The sequence below is a fragment of the Colletotrichum siamense genome (assembly GCF_013390195.1).
Source record: "Colletotrichum siamense strain Cg363 chromosome Unknown KSG_Cg363_contig06, whole genome shotgun sequence".
NCBI lineage: Eukaryota > Fungi > Ascomycota > Sordariomycetes > Glomerellales > Glomerellaceae > Colletotrichum > Colletotrichum siamense.
Genome location: NW_023501019.1, coordinates 1,581,236 through 1,601,766, shown reverse-complemented (window position 1 = coordinate 1,601,766; position 20,531 = coordinate 1,581,236). Strand labels below are relative to the sequence as shown.

General features: G+C 53.4%; 6 protein-coding genes across 6 annotated transcripts; 3 read left to right on the top strand and 3 right to left on the bottom strand.

The window, feature by feature from the left end:
* Positions 1–124: 124 nt before the first annotated feature.
* Positions 125–672, bottom strand: CGCS363_v009432 (uncharacterized protein; the record flags this gene model as incomplete). The annotated part of the gene is made up of 2 exons (XM_036641281.1): positions 125–569; positions 623–672. 2 exons carry the CDS (start codon positions 670–672, stop codon positions 125–127), a joined length of 495 nt encoding a protein of 164 aa, XP_036493702.1.
* Positions 673–1,653: 981 nt separating this feature from the next.
* CGCS363_v009431 (uncharacterized protein) lies at positions 1,654–2,091 on the bottom strand (the record flags this gene model as incomplete). The annotated part of the gene is made up of 1 exon (XM_036641280.1): positions 1,654–2,091. One exon carries the CDS (start codon positions 2,089–2,091, stop codon positions 1,654–1,656), a length of 438 nt encoding a protein of 145 aa, XP_036493701.1.
* Positions 2,092–4,198: 2,107 nt separating this feature from the next.
* On the top strand, positions 4,199–6,069 carry pab1 (Protein phosphatase PP2A regulatory subunit B; the record flags this gene model as incomplete). Its single annotated transcript, XM_036641279.1, has 6 exons — positions 4,199–4,242; positions 4,353–4,393; positions 4,505–4,602; positions 4,657–5,308; positions 5,376–5,971; positions 6,046–6,069. 6 exons carry the CDS (start codon positions 4,199–4,201, stop codon positions 6,067–6,069), a joined length of 1,455 nt encoding a protein of 484 aa, XP_036493700.1.
* Positions 6,070–7,288: 1,219 nt separating this feature from the next.
* On the top strand, positions 7,289–12,504 carry ada1 (AMP deaminase; the record flags this gene model as incomplete). The annotated part of the gene is made up of 6 exons (XM_036641278.1): positions 7,289–7,477; positions 7,533–7,558; positions 7,645–8,005; positions 8,068–8,656; positions 9,372–12,078; positions 12,135–12,504. The coding sequence occupies 6 exons, from the start codon at positions 7,289–7,291 to the stop codon at positions 12,502–12,504; spliced, it is 4,242 nt and encodes a 1,413-aa protein (XP_036493067.1).
* A 1,834-nt stretch (positions 12,505–14,338) lies between these two features.
* Positions 14,339–17,948, top strand: sla1-1 (Actin cytoskeleton-regulatory complex protein sla1; the record flags this gene model as incomplete). Its single annotated transcript, XM_036641277.1, has 4 exons — positions 14,339–14,536; positions 14,585–15,944; positions 16,000–17,868; positions 17,923–17,948. The coding sequence occupies 4 exons, from the start codon at positions 14,339–14,341 to the stop codon at positions 17,946–17,948; spliced, it is 3,453 nt and encodes a 1,150-aa protein (XP_036493068.1).
* A 745-nt stretch (positions 17,949–18,693) lies between these two features.
* CGCS363_v009427 (putative TLC domain-containing protein) lies at positions 18,694–20,339 on the bottom strand (the record flags this gene model as incomplete). The annotated part of the gene is made up of 3 exons (XM_036641276.1): positions 18,694–19,203; positions 19,259–19,977; positions 20,312–20,339. The coding sequence occupies 3 exons, from the start codon at positions 20,337–20,339 to the stop codon at positions 18,694–18,696; spliced, it is 1,257 nt and encodes a 418-aa protein (XP_036493616.1).
* Positions 20,340–20,531: the final 192 nt, after the last annotated feature.

Genomic DNA, 20,531 nt, shown 5'->3' with positions numbered 1-20,531 from the left:
TCATGTGTCCGCAGCGGAACTCCAGTACACAACCTTCAGATGAAAAGCAGAGGAGGGATCTCATGTCACCTGCCCCAGGGAACTCAAGAAATCATGTCAACGACGAGTTCATCTGCAGTGAAGTTCATCGCATGACGCCAAAGACGACGACTCCGATGCCGGCAACCATTCCAGCCACGGAAGCTTGTGTCGGCCGGGCAGCCGCATTTATCACGACCCCACCCACTGTTGTCGTCTGTGAGCATTGGTCGTATGCTATGCCGTGGCAGGCGCGAGAACTTAGACTGGCGCAAATCGGCGTGGCGGAGGTTCCGACGTCCACCCGGGTGGCGGCGACGGTGGTGCCGCCTCCACCGGGGATGACGACAGTGACGCCGAAGCCTGTATTACCGTCCAGTTGGGTGACGCAGCTTTCGTAGTTTCGGGAGCACTGCTGAACAGCGTCGGAGCACTCGCCCCGGTCAAGGGAAGTGGCGACGAACGGGAACGGGAAGTAAGAATTGGGCACGTATGAAACGGCGGTGGGAGCGGCCGGTGCCGTTGTCGGAGCGGCGCCGGTACAGACAGCTCTGTCGGCATAGCGCACGTTAGTTCTCAACGCTCATATGGCTTGCATAAACACAAGAGTTTGCGCTTGAGGTCATTCATACCCAGAGGGACAGCAGGCTGCATTATTGCTGTCATCATATGCGCAGAGCTGCCCCGTCGCGCAACAGATGCCGTCGAAATCCTCGCCCAAGGAACTGGAGCAGAGACTTGTTCCAGCAGGGCAATCCTGGCGCCTAAACAGCAATGCTTCGCCAGCTCGGTAGGCGGCGGTTGGGACTGCAGACTGGGTTCGGGCCGGAGTCGGGTTGGCGGTCGCAAAGAATGGATCTGTCGCAAACAGCAGCATAAGCCGCTTCGTCCAAATGGAAACTTTCATGTCGGAGGTCTGTATGCGTGCTAGTTGCCAGCGACGGGGTGGAGGTTGGATCGCTGTGTGGTTTCCCCCGCTGGTATCCAAGGTTTCTAACCAAGGTAGGTTATTACGGTACGACAGCTTAGTAGGTGCAGAATGCAAGTGAGGCAGCGTGGGGTGAAGTGAATCAGGCCCCAAAGTAGATGGGAGGCGATAAGAGAAGGAGACACCGGGTTACTTTCGTCCATAGCGAGGAAAGCCGCAATGTTTTATTTCTCCAGGTCCTAGCTGCTGCCCCAATACGACGTTAAAGCCTGTCTACATGCATCACCAGCTCGTCGCTAGGCACGGGCATCGCGCCATCCGGACCTTCCCTGTTGGTGTGATTTTGACGGTCGGGTCCATATCCGTACTTTGTCAGCTAGCCAGCCCTGGCAGAGGTCTCCTTCGTACGGTGGGATCGGCTGCGTCGGGCAGTGTGCATCGTGTCAGTGAGACGGCCAGCCCCAGCCCCGTGCATGCCTCCTGGGTGGGATGCATGCATACGCTCAGCAAGCCTGTGAGAGATAGGGCCAAGACGATTGAGGGGGGTTGGGCTTTGCTGGCGGCTGGTCGGCGGGCAATTGGGGAAGATGGACATCCATCCGCATGATGTCATTGGACCATGCCGAGTTGGCCCAGCAACCACCACCTCTCACCGCCGCCACCCTCTCGTCCCAAGACCTTTCACGTCCCTCTCCCTCGGTGTCGTATTAATCGTGTGGTCCCCGAACATGCGCTAGAATCTGTCTGAGCCGCTGGAGCGCCTTCATATCGGTCCTCCCCTGTCCCTGCCCATGCTCCCGCGCCTTCTCGACTTCCTTTTGGGCCTCTCGTGCGAGGGAACCGAGATTTCCCCAGACCTCGTCTGTGTAGCTCGTAAAGACGTCGCGCCAACTGTCCATCCACAGCTCCTTTGCTTGTTCCGGGTCAACAACGCCGAAATGATGTTGGATTTCAGCAAGGTTGTCTCCCATCAAGAGGTTGGGCTGGAAGTCAAGAAGCATGGTCCAATTCGAGCTCGTTCCTTCGCTGGCGCCGAACAATGCCTTTCTCAGTGACGACTTGGTGCAAGGGGATACAGAGGACTCCTCACAGCTGTTATTGTCATCGAACATATGTAGCTCGCTAGGCGTGTCCAGGAGATCCATGACCTGCTGGCCATCTCGAGCTTCTTGTTCACTTACGGCAGATTTGACACACAGTTGAGAGGAGATCAAAGCCTTTGGTTGTCGATATCGGCTCACGTCATCTGGACCTGCTTGGGCGTCCATGAAGTCGACGAATTGATGTTCGGCCACACTAGATGAGTGGCGCGACTGAAGAGATGTTGGCCTGGAACTAGACCCAACCGTATTCTCATCATGATAAGTTGCCGTGTGTTCTTGGTGAGCGAGATTTTGCGCTGCGATGGCCGGCCACTGTGGTTTTTCTGTGCTTTCGCTGGAGAGGGTGGCCCACCGACTTGTCAACATGGTTCGAGACAGACTGGCAGCTGAAGTGGCCAGGCGAGAAGTGAAAGATCCGTTTTCTTGAGAGCTGTGACCTTGCTGATTGTCTCGTTGGTCTTGGCCGTCGTCCGGAGGCAGGGATGAAAGGATGGGCTCCTTTCCTTTGCCTTTGGAGTCAGGTGCAGCTGAATGGTCGTCTTGGTTCATCGCAAACGAGCATGGATTTGATTTCCTTTCCCTCTTTCTTCTTCTTTTCAATTTCCTGAGGGATAACACAAAAGCGGCAGGAAGGCTTTATGGTCTCATGAATTCCCAGGCGACGCAGTTGGGCGAATGCCAGCTGGAAAATGTAACCGAGGTTCTCCCTCTGTTTAGCGTCTGGATTTTGCAAAGCAGCACGTGCCCAGCCGACCAAAAACGGAAGGATGGTCTGTTAAGCCCCCAATCTCTTAAATCACTACAGGCGATGCTAGTAGTCTGTATGATGATGGGACCATAGATCTACACAGAAACTCACTGCTACCTGTATACAGTAATACATGCTTTGCGTCTATAACAATATTGGGCATTAAGCTAGTAAGCTTTGGCAAGGATACATAAACTCAAAATGTAACGTCCTGAGCACAGTGTAAATTACTACATTCAACAACATGTGGCAGCATGGCTGAGTGGTCTAAAGCGCTAGACTTGAATTATAACAATTCAGACATCTAGTACCTTCGGGTGCGCAGGTTCGAACCCTGCTGCTGTCGTTCACTGTTCAACTTTTGTTTTTTGTTCCTAACAAACACCCGCCCGCAGGGTACCGTAGCAAGCGTAGGTAGTAGATGAGTCCAACGGCCCTAGGCGTGGTGAGGAGGTAGGAATTCCATCCTACTCACTACCTATACTTAGGTACTTCAGGCTCTCAGCTACCTTACTCATTACCTACGTACCTAGAGGCTGAGGGGTTGGCAGCGTCAAATATCCACCTATGTGTCCAGCCCAACCTTACCTTCCTTACTTACTTACCTAAGGCGTCTTCGCATTACCTATCTATACGTACGTACCTAAGACACCTACCTACCTCCCACGCACACACCACACACGTACCCCAACCTCAACCTGGCGCATTCTTGCCGCACCCTGTCTCTTGACTGCCCGCATCTGCGATACCCCCCCTTCCCGTCAATACCGTGCACCGTCCCACGCCTTTTCCAGGTCGTCAGACTTTTGAATCCTAACTTCTGCTCCTGCCTGTCGCTGCATCTGACGAAATCCAGACGTCTGTCGATTTTTGCAAATCCACTCTGCACTCTACCAACGACGTCGACTGGGTACGCCTTCTCACCGTCCAGACCATACCGAACCAAACCACGCCAAACCAATTCAATTTAGGCCACAGCAACCAACCATCTACATCCTTCCTACCTGAGCTTGGTCTCCTCCCTTCCTCTTCGTCTTGCTCGACCGCCCAACCCCGATCGTCGACTTCGTATTCTTTTCTACGCTTTTAGCAACGCAGCTCGCCCGCCCGCCACAACTGCCCCTCGCTCTTGTCAGCGTCTTGCGTGTTTTTGCACCAGTTGCGCGCCCCCGACTCGACCACAGCCATCAATCATTGCTCTACCTTCTCGCCTCCTGGGCCTGCTTGTGTCGATCTTGTGGCCTGTACCAGCCCTATCAGTCTGCTCCCAACGCTGAACGACAGCATCCTGCCTGCCACACGCCTAGAGCTCGCTCTGCTCTCGACGTGCCCCGCCGCCTCGCTTGATTCCCGAAAGCCCCATATACCATACCAAAGCCTCTCCGGAGCTGGAAAGCAAAGATGGTGGACAGTGACACGAACTCTCCCACGTGGAAGTTCACGCAGTATGTATTCTTCTTCCCCATTCATCCGAGATGCATCTTTGCCCACTTCCATTCCCTCTTCGTCACTTGCCGCGCTCTCGCTTTGGGTGATTGCTCACATGGTACAATAGGTGCTTTGGAGACAAGGGCGATGTGGAGGACATCACCGAAGGTGAGCCGTAGTAAAGGGCCCTCCAGCGGCCAACATGGCAATTCCATACCGCTCAGCCGCCGCTTTCCCACTGTGTCCAGGTTCCGTTTGTCTGACTACGTACTCTTATAGCTGATATTATCTCGACGGTCGAGTTCGATCACACGGGCAATTACCTCGCGACAGGAGACAAGGGTGGAAGAGTTGTTCTGTTTGAGCGAAACGAGACGGTGTGTCGGAGCCAACTGCTGTTGACCCTGAGCCAGGCTAATAACCTCGAATAGAAAAAGACTTGCGAATACAAGTTCCACACGGAATTCCAGTCTCACGAACCCGAATTCGACTACCTCAAATCCCTTGAAATCGAGGAGAAGATCAACAAGATCAAGTGGTGCCGCCGCCAGAATGCTTCCCACTACCTGCTCTCAACGAATGACAAGACCATCAAGCTGTGGAAGGTCTTCGAGAAGTCGCTCAAGGTTGTCGCGGAGAACAACCTATCCGATGACTTAACGCCCGCGAATATCGCCGGTGGCGGCGGTGCACCAAGACAAACCCCAGCCCATCGCTTCAAGAATGCGGAAGATCTCATCATGCCTCGTCTTACCCACCACGACACTGTTGTTGCTGCAGTGCCCCGTCGAACCTATGCAAATGCTCATGCCTATCACATCAACAGCATATCCGTCAATAGCGATGGCGAGACCTTCATCAGCAGCGATGACCTCCGCATCAACTTGTGGAACCTCAACATTCAAGATCAAAGCTTCAACATTGTCGACATCAAGCCAGCCAACATGGAGGAGTTGACTGAGGTTATCACTGCTGCTGAGTTCCACCCGTTGAGCTGCAATTGGTTTATGTACGCGAGCTCGAAGGGGACCATCAAGCTTGCCGACATGCGGGAGAGCGCTCTCTGTGACAGACACGCCAAGCGTATGTCCGCCTCCTTCCTGCCGATCATAGTCTTACTGCTGCTAACATGTTTTATGCCCAAATCCAGTATTTGAACAGGAAGAAGACCCGTCCTCTAGGTCTTTTTTCTCCGAAATCATATCCTCTATTTCCGACGTGCGCTTCTCCTACGATGGCCGCTACATCTTGTCGCGCGACTACCTCACGGTCAAGATCTGGGATATCAATATGGAGCGCCAGCCAGTGAAGACTATTCCAATTCACGAGCACTTGCGCCCACGCCTCTGCGACACGTACGAGAACGACAGCATCTTTGACAAGTTTGAGGTTGTCTTCTCAGGCGATGCCAAGAACGTCATGACTGGCAGCTACAACAACAACTTCATGATCTACCCATCCGACCCCGAGAAGGAGGTTGAAGTTGTTTTACAAGCTGACAAGTCTGCATTCAAAGCGAAGAAGGTCGGCGTGCCGACACCCATCAACTCGTCTACAAGCCCAACCGCCACCAACGGCGGCAAGAAGGGAGGTTCTCGTGCTGGCAGTCCTGCTGCTGGAGCCGGCGGCCAAGGCCAACGAATGCGCAAGGAAACTGATGCCGACCAGATCGATTTCAACAAGAAAATCCTGCACATGAGTTGGCACCCGTTCGAGGATAGCATCGCCATTGCAGCGACGAACAACGTAAGCATCTCCCATGGATGGTGACGTCAATATTGCCTCGGATATCATTGCAAGCTAACAACCTTCCTCCTCAGTTATTTGTCTTTTCTGCACTATAGAGTCAGTCAATGAATTTCAGGCCCTCGAGGTCTATATTTTGCGAGGAAGCTCATGGACGGCACATGGCGCAGCAAGGCGTTTTGCAGACGCGGATAGAGGGCGTCGGTTTCTTCGACAAGGTTGACTTGAGACGATGCTTTGCTATCCGGCATCTGTGTCTCGGCCTTGGTCGGCTCACACCACCGCCATTATTGCCATATAGGGCTGGGAGGTCGAGGAAAGCAGCAGTGCAGAAACTGTTGGACACCGCAGGCCATCATGCAGGTACCTCGGGAGAGGAGAGACGGAAAGGCGCCTGGGGAGAGACAGATATGAAAGAAGCACTACTGATAGATGGGCTCGCTGGCCATGCAACGGTTGGCGAAGCTCCCTGATTTCCGCAACAGAATTGAAGGCAACGAGATTCTCACATGGCTACGTTTATTGTCTACTATCTGGGCCCATGAACTGAAGCTCCTGATGAGATGGATAATAGGTACGTAGCGTGATATACTGCTGTGATCAACTACTTTGTGTGGTATCGCGTGTGAAGGACGAGTTAGGTAGCCAGGATAGGCAAGTGGGGGTCAGTCAACCCACAATCACTTGCAGCGCGCGCCGCGATCTGTCCTCAGCGTCTGGCACTGGTGCCGTCATGTAGTAGCACTTGGACAAATTGCTGGTCGATACTCCGACATCGTGGATCTGTACGGTTACGTGTCTAGCTAGGCACTAAGGTACGTGGGACATCTTGGCCTGACGCTAGAGATGCGCGATACGTTCGGATAGGTCAGGCTGGAAAAACACCTACTACCTAGAGGAGGGTAATTGTATGCCCCAAGTAAATAAATTGCGCTCCGACTCCCTTTTTTTCTTCTTTTTTTTCACGAAAGAGGTAGTGAACATCTAAGTAAGTAAGGCAGGGTGGCAGGTGTACATACTTAGAATTAGATAGTGGAGGTAACCTAGGTAAGGTAGGCGGGTGGGTAGTGTGCCTTAAGGGACGCTGTGAGGTGCCCAGGACTGCACGGCCAGCTTTGAGTTTCGCACCTGGGCCGATTGTCCAGCTGTCATTGGTCACGTCTTGTCTGTCTCCTGGATACGCTGCACGTTTTACACTCCGACTGCACTCCAACTACAATTTGTTTCTAACAGGCTCCGATAGCCTCAATGAACTCGCCGGCGCCAACTCGAAGACGCGGCCAGCCGCAAGGCACTTCATCGCTCCCGTCGGAGAAGATGGACACCAGCGTCAACGCTCGAGCTCCATACGACAAGTTCGCTAATGGCCTGACCTTGAATGGGCAACAGTCATCAGACGCCGAGAAATCCTTGCAAGGCGCCAGCCGCATCATGGTCGGCCTCTTTTCTCAATGGATTGCCGTCGGTGTCATGCTTGGCCTGATCTTCGGTGGATGCTGCTCTAATGTGCGCTGTCATTGATCAAAATTGATTCGGCCTTTGCTGACTTCGTATCGTCTAGGTCTACGCCCTGGAAGCTATCATCAAGTAAGTGTCAATTAGAAATCCAAATCACAGTCACTCCCTCCTTCGTCGCCTGGTCCTGCATGTCGCTCACATCTTGTTCCTGTTAGAGTCGAGCCTTCGAGTGGAACACTGTTGACGTTTGTCCAATTCCTCTTCGTAGCCGTGACCGGCTACGTTTCGCAGTTCGATCGATCGAGACCACCCTTCTTCTTACGACAGAACAAGGTGCCCCTGCGACGCTGGCTTATCAACATTGTGCTCTTTTTCAGCATCAATGTGCTAAACAATCACGCTTTCAGCTACGATATCTCTGTCCCAGTCCATATCATCCTGCGGTCCGGGGGCAGCATAACGACAATGATCGCCGGGTCTCTATACGGGAAGAAATACTCGCGTATCCAGATTGTGGCTGTCATTCTGCTCACGCTCGGTGTAATTACTGCTGCGTGGTCGGATTCTCAATCCAAGGTAAGGCGTAACGACAAACTAGATGATACAGAGATGCATGCTAACACATTACATGATTGCAGAGTACAACCAAGTCAGCTGGGCAGAGTGAACGACCAGCTTTCGGGACTGGTCTGATTATACTTTTCGTGGCACAGGTCCTATCAGCTATCATGGGACTGTACACCGAGGAGACGTACAAGAAATACGGCCCACAGTGGAAAGAGAATCTGTTCTACTCCCACTTGCTATCTCTGCCGCTCTTCCTGCCCTTCATGCCGTCCCTCGCCCGACAGTTTCAGCGTCTAGCCCACAGCCCGCCTCTCTCTCTGCCGATGCTAGGACAGACATCTGGATTTACCCTTGGCGAGGATTTGCAAGGGGGACTGGCCAAGCTTCACATTCCGAGCCAACTTGCGTACCTCGTTACAAACGTCCTGACGCAGTACGCATGTATCCGAGGCGTCAACCTCTTGGCTGCTGTTTCCTCAGCACTGACAGTCACAATCGTGCTGAATATTCGCAAGCTAGTCAGCTTGCTCCTCAGCATTTGGCTTTTTGGAAATCGTTTGGCGGCGGGCACATTAATCGGGGCTGTGATTGTGTTTGGAGCAGGAGGGCTCTACTCCCTTGATTCAAGGGCCAAAACCTCAAGAGTGCAAAAAGGCACTGGTAACACTTCGACTTCGTGACTTAGACATGGGCAGCGTATAGAATTGTACACAATGAGGACGAAATAGAAAGGCAACCCAAAATCCGCATTGTCGGTACTGCTCCTGTTCCGGTGTAGTCAATCGGATAACGATGGTGAAAACATTCGATTTCGCTACGCTGTCGAGTTACTTATGGCTCTGCACAACATGGCTCATGCTTTTAGTTTTTCGACTGCCGTCTCGCCTTTCGGCTGAGAACACATACAGTAGGGTATCCGTCGTAGTTACTAGTTACCGTACAGATACAATTTTACCCCGGTCGTCACATTCGGGACCCCGCCACTGTTCAGGACTCACTCTGCAGTTTCCGTCCTGTGCGTCATCCTGTGTCGGAGGTCGGAGCCGACCGCGACCCCGCATTTATTTGATGTAAGTACTCGGTACAATAATGCTCCCAGATCTTATCGATAGGACCATCGCTGCCGCTCAATATCTTGGTTTTTCCCACCTCTATTTCTCTTCTTGGGGAGAAGAGGTCTGCAACAGAACGCGGTGCGGTCTGAACAGCGTCTCGTCATGGCTGGTATGTACTCTTCCCCTTTCCGAACGCGAAAGTCGTGTTCCACGCTGGTAAGTCGTTCCCTCTCCAGCGACCGTGGATAGATCAATCGACACCCCTCCATCCCCCGAGTCATCCACGCCGGCCTTTCTTTACTGACATCACATACGACCAGACGCCGAATATTCTTCCCAAGACCCAACCTCTGCCTCGACTTCACCCAAGCGAGGCAACACATTCTCGCTTCATGACCTGGACACGGATTCCGAGGGTGATCTAGGCGCCCATGATTCCCGAGGTGACACGGGCTCCGAAAGCTCAGAGGAGCAAACCAAAGGCGACGCCTCATCAGTGAACACCCGCCCTACCCACAACGATAAGAGTCATGATGAGTCAGGTCTGCAAGACGGAATGCTTCCTCGTGACCTTCCCACTCGCACCGCTTTCTACGACCCTGTTGCTGAACGCCAGATGAGCCAAGCAGATGCCAAGTTATTCTATCAGAGGAGCCAGGTTGGCCAATTACGGACCGGCAGTGGTGTGTGGTCGCAAGGTCACTCCACGCCCCATGGAAGCCCTGTAATTGTGGGTTCAGATCCTCGTGATGTTTCCGCGGGCGCGAGTGCGGGCACAAGAGGCATCGATCAAGCTGTGGACTCTTCGCCATTAAGCCAAGAGAAAGGGCAGTTGAGGGGGAAAACCTCGGCTCGCGAAGACTTGATGCTGCCGGACCCTTCACAGCCGCCTGGGCAATCGGTCGGCGGAGAGGGGGCCCCCCCTCCTCGAAATAACCCCTTCCAGAACGATTTGCACGATATCGCGCAAGAAGGAGCTCAACTGAATACGGGTCACCTGTCTGACGCAAACCCGACGATGTCCAGCCAGTCTGCAGCTCTTGGTGTTGCTGCATTCTCAGATACAGACCCCCATATCACGGCTGAGCTCAGCTCTATCTCCAAGAACATCCAAAGTATTGTGCACCTTCGAAAGAGGTACATTGGACTGTCCCTTCAAGGCCCCGATGATAATCCCAAAGACAACGCATCCTGGGCGATCTACCCCCCACCTCCACAGCCAGCCTGGGGCGCTGAGCATGCACGAGCAGCTGCATCAACAGACGCTATGAACAGCACTGCTAATAGTCTAACCGGAAGCATGGTCATGCCGTCGACAGCGACAGGTCCGGACCTGGAGCCAAAACGGACGATGAAGAAAAGGAAGCCGGGCCAAGATATTGGGGAGGATTTCGATATGAATGATCTTCTGCCACTGCCCGCAGTTGACACAATGACATTCAAGCTGGATGACAGTGGTGTCTACCAGGTCTTCGACAGTGAGGATGCTCAGGCGAGTGGTGCCCCTCTCGTTCGTGTCCCTACTATTCGCGAATTCTACATGGATCTTGATCAGATCTTGAGTATTTCCTCGGATGGTCCTAGTAAGAGTTTCGCATTTCGTCGGCTGCAATATCTCGAAGGCAAATTCAACCTGTACGCTCTTCTCAACGAGTACCAAGAGACCGCGGACAGCAAGAAAGTCCCCCACAGAGACTTTTACAACGTGCGTAAGGTCGACACACACGTTCATCACTCTGCGTGTATGAACCAAAAACACCTTCTGCGTTTCATCAAAAGCAAGATGAAAAAATGCCCGGATGAGGTAGTGCTCTTCCGCGACGGTCGGCATCTTACCTTGGCAGAGGTGTTCCAGAGCATTAATCTTACTGCTTACGATCTGTCCATCGATACCTTGGACATGCACGCACATACGGATTCCTTTCACCGCTTCGACAAATTCAACCTGAAGTACAACCCAATAGGCGAGTCCAGGCTCCGAACAATTTTTTTGAAGACAGACAATTTCATCAACGGACGCTATTTGGCCGAGATCACCAAGGAGGTAATTGCTGATCTGGAGTCAAGCAAATACCAGATGGTCGAATGGCGCATTTCCATCTATGGCAAGTCACTCGACGAGTGGGACAAATTAGCCGCCTGGGTCGTCGACAACAAGCTCTTTTCTCACAATGTTCGATGGCTCATTCAAATTCCTCGTCTGTATGATGTTTATAAGGCAAGCGGACTCATGGACACGTTTGAGCAAGTTGTGAAGAACGTATTCGAACCTCTGTTTGAGGTGTCCAAGGATCCATCAAGTCACCCAAAGCTGCACATCTTCCTGCAGAGAGTGATTGGCTTTGATAGCGTCGATGATGAGAGCAAGGTTGAGAGGCGTCTGTTCAAGAAGTTCCCAGTGCCGAAGGTATGGGACTCAAAACAGAACCCGCCGTACAGCTATTGGATCTACTACTTGTTCTCCAATATGGCCTCGCTCAATATCCTCCGACAGCGTCGTGGCTTCAACACATTTGCGCTCCGTCCACACTGCGGTGAGGCAGGGGATAGCGAACATCTTGCCGTTGCCTTGCTTTGCTGCCACAGCATTAGCCATGGACTGTTACTGCGTAAAGTCCCTCTTCTGCAGTACATCTTCTACTTGGAGCAAATAGGTATTGCCATGTCGCCTCTAAGCAACAACGCCCTTTTTCTAGCTTACGAGAGAAACCCGTTCTATCAATACTTTCGCAGGGGTCTAAATGTCTCCCTTTCCACAGACGACCCTCTGCAGTTTGCCTTCACCAAAGAGCCGTTGATGGAGGAATACGCAGTGGCCGCCCAAATCTACAAGTTGGGCTCCGTGGACATGTGCGAGCTGGCAAAGAACTCGGTCAAGCAGAGCGGGTTCGAGAACGCAATCAAGGAGCAATGGTTGGGACCTAACTACAGCTTGCCCGGCAAGGCAGGCAACACCATGGTGAAGACGAACGTCCCGGACCGCCGAGAGGAGTTCAGATTTCAGACGCTCATGGAAGAGCGTGACATGTAAGTGCGGCCCATACGTTACGAGAGGTGGCATTGAGACTTAACAAAGGCGTCAGGCTTCGCAAATATATTGCGTACGGTGCCAGGGCGTCTCCGGATTCAATGACAAGCGCCGACCAGCAAAGTACTGCTCAGGCCATCATAGCCGGTCAGCACGGGGCTCCGCGCGAACACCCCAGCGGAGGACTCGGAAACGCATCTGTAGTCGCGGGTGGCGAGAAGCCTGAATTAGACGTGTCAAGCACTAGGGCGGTCTTTCGGGATGATGTAGTCGGTTCACCTGCTAGCCTGCCTTCATCCAAAGAAGCATCATGGGCAGTAGATGCCCACAATTTAAGCCAGGATCCCAAAATGTTCCCTGGTGTCGTCAGCCGAGGACAGGGGGGCGGCAGCAGCCAGACCATCGAAGAAAGGCATTCGTCATAGGCGGTCCGTCGCGCGCTGACGGACTAGGCCTTGACATCGCTCACATTGAGCACAGCAAAATGATGGACATGGAAAAGGAAGCAGGCCGTACTGTGAGTTGACAGGAGGAACACTGGTCTGAACGTTGAGCATCTGTAAGGCATGAAATAGCACATGGATTACCCTCTAAAGTGACGGTGCCAGCATGACGAGGTTCCGTTTCTGTTACTCCTCGCAGTGTGGCATATTTGGTAATGCGACGCGATGGTTGGTCAGGCCATTTGGCATACCAAAAATTGTATTGATTGAGGTGAGCACCCAGACCACGGAGAAAACCGACCCCGATCGTGGAAGGAAGAAGTAATGAAGACGGAGACGAGAGCGAGTTTCTCTAGGCACAAGTATGGAATAGGTGCACCAGTAGGGTAGAGCAGCGGAAACGGAAACGACAAACCTTGATTCCGGTCTGTTGCTGTCATTTCTTCAAGCACCCTGCCAAGGAGGCCCCGCAGCGCTATAATACCTAAATGCGGCCCCCCTGCCCACCACCACTGAAAAAAGCACCTTACCTACCTATGGTACGTACCCATGTAGGACATCTGTAAAGTACTTTACGGATACCTGACTTACCCACGGATATGTACCTACCCACAAGGTACCTACGTAGGTAAGTAAGCACCTGCAAGGTAACAGAAGGTATGGAAAGTATGGGTAACGTGGTAAGGCACCTAAGGTAAGGTAGGTAGGTAAGGTAGCGCGGTCAAACAAGCAAACAAGGGGGAGGTGCCTGAATCCCAGCCCCCAGGTTAGGCCTCTCTCTGATGACTTGACTGTCCGCGACTGTCCACCCAGGTGGCAGTGGCAGTGGCAGTGGCAGTGGCGGTGGCCGTCCCGACCAAGTCTCGTTGGTCTTCATCTCATCCCGTAATCACTAACTACACCCAACATCACGGCAGGTTTAGGTTGCCGACCAGCCTGCTGCCTCTGTCACCAACATCACCACTCCTGCCATCTATACCTCTGTCGGTAGGTAAGCTAGATTCCACTTCCCGCGTGCTCTGGGGCTACTTTGCTCTCCGGCCTGTCGCTGCCCTGCCCGATCCGATTCCAAAACGTCCAGCCCTGCCCGGCCTTCCTTACATCACCGCCCACCGCAAGCGACATACCACAATCTCCCGTCAATCGTCCACTCCTGCAACCTGCACCTCCGCCTTGGCTCCCAGTCACCGCTGACAATCTCTCGCGAGTAAATAGAACCACGCTATCCAGAGTCGGTGCTCTATACACTCTTTCATGACTTGTAAGCTTTCCTCACCCGCCTAGCCCTGCATCATCGCATCGTCGCTCCGGTTCGAGTCCCCGTCTGGATATTCATCTTCCCATCTCCTGTATCCCTCCCAGATACCCTTAGCTACCTGAAGGGTTTTTACGTTCGCCTGCTTCCCGTGCCTTCTCCACTCCTCGCCGCATACCTGGCTCTCTCCCGGCAATCCAACATAGCTGCGATAGACGATCTTGCTTCTGCGTCGTTTAGCACCTGAGTTAATTTTAATCGTCTCTCCTGAACCAGCAGCATCCTATCTCGGTTTAGTATTTGCCAATGTACTGACAACCTCTCCGTCGATAGGAGACTTTGCATTCGATCCAACCGGGCTCCCTCTGTTTCAATCACCCCATATCCGGGGTCGCCGGCACCGAGCTGCGAACCCTCCCACAACAGCGCCGGCCCTGCCAACCGATCAACAGCACATTGGCCCCATCCTCATGCTTCCCGCCTAACCCGCCCGTCAACAAACGCCGACCGATTTTAACATCACATACCAGTTGCTTTTCCTCAGCCATCCAGGCCTGCACCATGGGTTTTTCGGGGGTCTGTAAGGCCATATATGATTATGCGCCTCAAGCCGAGGGGGAGCTCGCCATCAGCGACGGAGATGTGCTTTACATACTAGAAAAGAATGCCGAAGACGATTGGTGGAAAGCCAAGAAGAAAGCCAGCGCTGATGATGAGGATGAGCCCGAAGGTTTAATCCCAAACAATTATGTTGAAGAGGTAGTGGCATCCTGTCTTTTCTGTGCTGTGCTGACAGTGTTGTTGCAGGCTCAACCTATCGCAAAGGCTCGGGCATTGTATGAATATACTCGTCAAACCGACGAAGAACTGTCCTTCCCAGAAGATGCACTTATCGACGTCTACGACACCTCGGACCCTGACTGGATTTTGGTTGGTCTGGACGGCGACTATGGTTTTGTTCCTTCCAACTACATCGAGATGGGCGAGTCGGAAGAAGCCGCCCCTCGGCCCTCGCCGCCCCCAGCCTTGCCGTCACGTTCCTCCATGCCTCCGGCTCCTGGGCCCGACAGCAACTCAGAGCGTCCAGAGTCGGCGTATTCTGCGTCCAGCCCACAACCGAATAATCCTGCGGCGGCATTGGCTGGAGTTATTGCTGGACGCTCCGCTCCTGCTCCCCGTGCTGAGAGTCCTCCGATCTCGCCACAGTCCCCTTTGTCAGAGCCTTCCGACGAGGAGCATGTGAGAAGTCCGGCTTTGCCAGCACGGCCCATATCTCAAGTCGCGCCTCCGCCAGCGCGCATTCAGTCTCAGAGATCGATAGACACGCATCTGTACGACAATTCTCCGGAGGTTGAGGAACCCCCTTACCGTGCACCCGGCGGTTTCCACATGTACAACATCAATGAAATGGTGTCTGTAATGGGCAAGCGCAAGAAGATGCCCACGACGCTCGGTGTCAATCTGGCAACTGGTACCATCCTCATTGCTCCAGAGCGTGCTCAGGACGGGCCGTCGCAAGAATGGACGGCCGACAAGATGACGCACTATTCTCGTGAGGGGAAACACGTCTTTCTCGAGCTTGTACGGCCAAGCAAAAGTGTAGACTTTCACGCAGGTGCCAAGGATACGGCCGAGGAGATTGTAAGCGCTCTAGGCGAACTAGCTGGAGCTGTTCGGGCAGAAGGCTTGAGAGAGGTCATCTTAGCTGGAGCTGGGAAAGCCCAGAAGAAAGGGCAAGTTCTGTATGATTTCATGGCCCAGGGTGACGACGAAGTAACGGTCGCAGTTGGCGATGATGTTGTTATCATCGATGACACCAAGAGCGAGGAATGGTGGCAAGTGCGGCGCGTCAAGAACGGGAAAGAGGGCGTTGTTCCAAGCAGCTACATTGAGATCACAGGCTCCATTACCCCGCCGCCCAGCAACATCGGAATCAACGCTGCGAAATCGACTGTCGAGCAAAATCGCCTAGAAGAGATACGGTTGACAAAGGAAGCTGTAAAGGCGGCGCAAAGAGACAGCTCACAGCAGGTAGGGCCAGGAATGCCTCTACCTAAGCGAGGCAGCAGTCTTATGGCAAGAGAAAATGGTAATAACTATGGGCAGCGGAGTAAACGCGAAAACGGACGTGGCGAAGGTAGCGGTCAAGGCCGTTCTGGAAAATCAAGTATGTCAAGGCCCCATCTAAAACTGTCCCCAGTAAGACTAACAGCACATCGCAGAGCCGGATCCTTCCAAGGTCAGGACATGGACCGACCGATCGAAGTCTTTCAGTGTCGACGCGCAATTTCTTGGGCTCAAGGATGGCAAGATCAACTTACACAAGATGAACGGCGTCAAGATTGCGGTTCCGGTAGCCAAAATGTCAGTGGGAGATCTCGAATACGTGGAACGCATTACCGGCATCTCGTTAGATGAGGACAAGCCATTGTCCAACGTCAAGAAAGCCAGAGCGGCCTCTCAAGCGGGGGCAGCACGAGACTCAGCCTCCGGCGGAATTGGTGCATCGGTTGGCCCGCCGCAGAAGCCCGAGTATGACTGGTTCCAGTTCTTCCTTTCGTGCGACGTCGCCGTAGGCCTGTGTGAGCGTTATGCGCAGGCATTCTCCAAAGACTCTATGGATGAGAGCGTTCTTCCCGACGTGGACGCCTCCATTCTCCGCAACTTGGGTCTTCGCGAGGGCGACATCATCAAGGTCATGCGCACGCTGGATCAAAAGTTTGGCCGTGTACGAGGGGGTGATAAATCTAGTGCTGAAGGAGACGGCGGCTCTGGCGGTCTCTTCTCGGGACCCGGTGGCGCTTTGCGTAACAATACAAGGAAGGGCCGGCCAGCACCTGCTGTTCAGACAAGCGACGTCGTGGATCCGAAAGCCTTCGCGCGCAAGGAGGATGGCCCGGCTGAAGATACTTCATCAAAGTCGCCGTCGTCGGCTCCGGGACCTTTGCCTGGCCCAAAAAGCGGTTTCGACGACGACGCATGGGACGTGAAGCCTGCGAAGCAACCACAAGAACCTGCCGCGGGATCATCACCGATACCTCCGGTACCCGCGGCTACCCAACCTCCTACTCAGTCTGTGCAGCAGCCTGTGTCGCAGCCTGTGCCGTCACCTCAAGTGCCGGCCCTCACCGGTTCTATGCAGGAGCTATCTCTCTTAAGCACGCCTTTGGAGCCTCAGCGGACTGCCCAACCTCCGGCGCAGAACCCTACCGCAAGTCAGCCGCTGGCACCGGCGCAAGCTCCCCAGCCAACGGGGGCGACTCCGTCCTTCTTTGCTACAGTCCGGCCAAACGCTACCTCGACGCAGCCGCCGCAGCAGCCAGTGCAGCGACAGAGACCAACTCCACCTGCTGCAACATCGAGCCAGGGTATACTGATGCCTCCGCCTCCTTCTCGGCCGTTGTCAGCTCCTCAGTCGGCTCAGCCGAGCGCTTTTGCACCACCTCCCTTGGCTCCCCAGATGACGGGTTTCCAGACGCCTGTTGCGCCCCCGGGTCAGAGCATGAATGAGATCAGCCAAGCACGTTTGCAGCAGCAGTTCGCAATTCAGCAACAGCAACAGCAACAAATGGCCCAGTCGCAGATGAATCCCTATCCTGTCCCCCAGCAGCAACCTATTCCGGGCGTAATGGGCTTCAACGCCGGCATGCAGCAAACAGGTGGGCAGTTTATGCAGTCCATGCAACCGATGATGACCGGGGCCACCAACCAAAGCCCTTTTGCCGACCCTCAGCGTCCAAACCAATTCAATCCGATGCAGGCACAGCCCACAGGTTTCCCTGGGCAATTCGGGAACAACCAGACATTCAACCCCCAGGCGACTGGTATCAACTCATTTTTGCCTCCTGCAATGGAGCCCCAGAGAACGGGAGCTCCTGGCTTCCAATCTCAGCAAACAGGTTTCCAGCCCCAGCAGACCGGCTTTGGTGGGTTCAATAGTCTGGGTGGTGCAAGCTCGCTGGCTGCTCCTGTTCAGCCGTTGCAGCCACAAAAGACAGGGCCGCCACCTCCGGTTCGATTTGGCGTCACGGGAGATGCCAAGAAGATAATGGCCCAGCCAACCGGACGGCGGGCCAACCTTTCGCAAGCAAGTAAGTTGACGTACTTTGCTGAAGCCCATGTTTGCATTCTGACTGACTGCATAGCTCCGAACAACCCTTTTGGTTTCTAATATACATGCATTCACATACCTGATAGCCAGTCTGGTCTGGTCCAGAGCGAGTGCCAAATTCTGGTTGTGTTTGCCTTTCTGGACACACTATTCATAGCATAGGTGCACTGCAAGTATGTCTGCTGTCGTCATTCTAGCGTCTTCGCATAGATGTACTTAATACCATTTTGCGGCTTGTCAGACGTACTGTCAAGTTCCTGTATGTTAGAGCCATTTCATTAAACTGTGATGTGCGTCTGCAAGCTCTGCTTTCTCATGCCCAATCCTAACATACTTGGTGGGAAGGCTCGCATGCATGAGGTCGTTCCCCAGCGATAAGTTTCCGAAATCAGTAAAAGCAGACCGATTGCACCTTAGCGATTGTTTTCACCTCCTTCGAACATTGCATGCGTATGCTAAACTCCATGATATCCGCGGGAGAACACGGTTAGAGGCTGGTGCTGGTGCGTGCTGAATTGAATATGAGATCCACAAGCAGGAAGGAGTCGCCAGGTGTCCAGAACTTCATATAGTCGCAAGTATTGAGAAAATGTACATTTACACTCAACTCCGTGCTCGATCCGATCTAAAGCAAGAACGCGCACTACTACATGCAGCAAACGACAGTAGAGTACGCTGGTCGATAGATTTAATCATGCACACCGTTACACGGACGCAAGACTCTCTAAACCGTATGCCTGCATGCCTTCCTCAAGTGTCACAGCCAGGCGAACCCGACTGGCGTTAGCTACCCATTCCACCGCATCTATACCTTGCGTCGGCGAATTGCAGGTTGTGTGGACTGAGAAATCGCCTTCGTCGCCGATACTTCCTTGAGCATATCCTTCTCATTTGTCTTGGCCGGCTGGAACCTCTTGCGCACTGCACGGATCATCATAATGAACCAGTAGAAATTGAGACTGTTCAGAGTAATGTTGCTCATGAGATATGTGAAAGCCAGCCAAGCAGGTACCGTTGATGTAGGTGTCGCAAACCTCATGACAGTCGAAGTGACGACCTCGCCAGTGTCGGCACTGACAGGTAAGACAGGGTTGGTATCGATGGCCGCGAAGATGTCCGAGAAAACCCTCACCGATTGATAAGTCCCATACACCAGGCGTGTGGAAAAGAAGGTAAAGAGCAGCATCAATCCGTTGTATAACTGGGCACGAGAGCCAGTCATTCCCAGCTTGTCAAAAAACCAGTGGATATTGAGAAAAGGCGTGGATAGCTCCCAGAGAATGAAGACGCAGCCATAATAGTTGATGAAAGGTCGCTGAATGTAACGGTTAGACGAGCGTGGAAACAGCTGGAGACCGTGATCGACTTACAAAGCCAAGAGCGTAGACGAAGAGGGCACTAACAGCATGGGCCAGAGTGCCAATGCCAAAAACGTCCATGTTGCAGCTCGTAACGACCAGATCCCACAGGAAGTATCCAGCGGCGAGAGCCTGGATCATGCCAGCTGCACCAGTGTAGCCCCAGATGCGCTCCTGCCAGTCCATCCCCTTGCGGTCTTCGTCGGCAAACATCACCCAAAGCGCTAATCCATTGATGAGGGTACTCTGTACGAATGAGACGACGTGAGCATCCCAGTTCACTCTTCTCTTCCTGGGCAGATCCAGGTATTTGCGGCCGACGATGAGGCGCGAAACCAAGGGTGATATCGGGTAGTAGATGACCGAGTAAAGCAAGCTAGCGGCGAGCACCTCATGGACGTGGAGCGGCAATGATGGAAGAGACAGAAGATCGGCCCAGGGCTGTGTTGCTTTGACGAGCCATGGTATGGGCTCGAGGAAAAAGGGGTCTCTCATGCTCCTGCTGGAGGCGTCGTCAACGTTTGTAGGGGCGAATGTCGGTTTGTCTGGGGCGGGAAGAGTCCGAAAGACGTGCGGCGATGTAGAGAGGGGCGAATATTTCGTGCTCGGAAGAGATACCAGCAGCTTTTCAAGGAACGTCGAGTGTTCGGGCTGGCCGCCTTCGGTCGGTGAGTTGATCGACGAGTTTGTCAGGTGTGCAGGGAAGACGAGGCTGAAAGACAGAGGTTGATCTGAGGTCCTGTGAGCTACGGTAGTGCGTAGAAGTTGATGCTACTAAAGAAAGATGCGGTATGGTGGGGAGCTGGAGGATTTGGCGGATTGTTGGGGGAGCTAAGCTGGATGAGGGAGGACCCTTGGAGAGAGCAAAAAGAAAAGATGCTAGCACACGGTGTTTCTCTGGAAAAGGCGGATCACCCTTGAGCAGATAGAGCGCTACGTTGGAATGATGCAGGTGCTGAGCCCTTGTTAAAGTATCTGCTTATCTTGTACGCTGGACGGTTTACTCTTCAATAGTTAGTGCAAATCCTTGCGGGAAGTACTTCACAACCTCTGTGCTTCTCGAACTATGGGAGACGTGCACCAGGAGGCGCATTTTTCAGGCGCCTCAAACTTGATTTGCTAAGGTACAGCCCCCCCCAAGGTACTTAGTGACATGTTGCAGGTTCATGTACTACTCGGCCCGTGAGATCTGATCATCCATCAGCAGCGACATCAGCTGGCCTGGCGCGAAGAAAGCGTCTCTAGAGCCTGAGCTAGGTACTTCATGAGTGCGGTGATCAGAAGA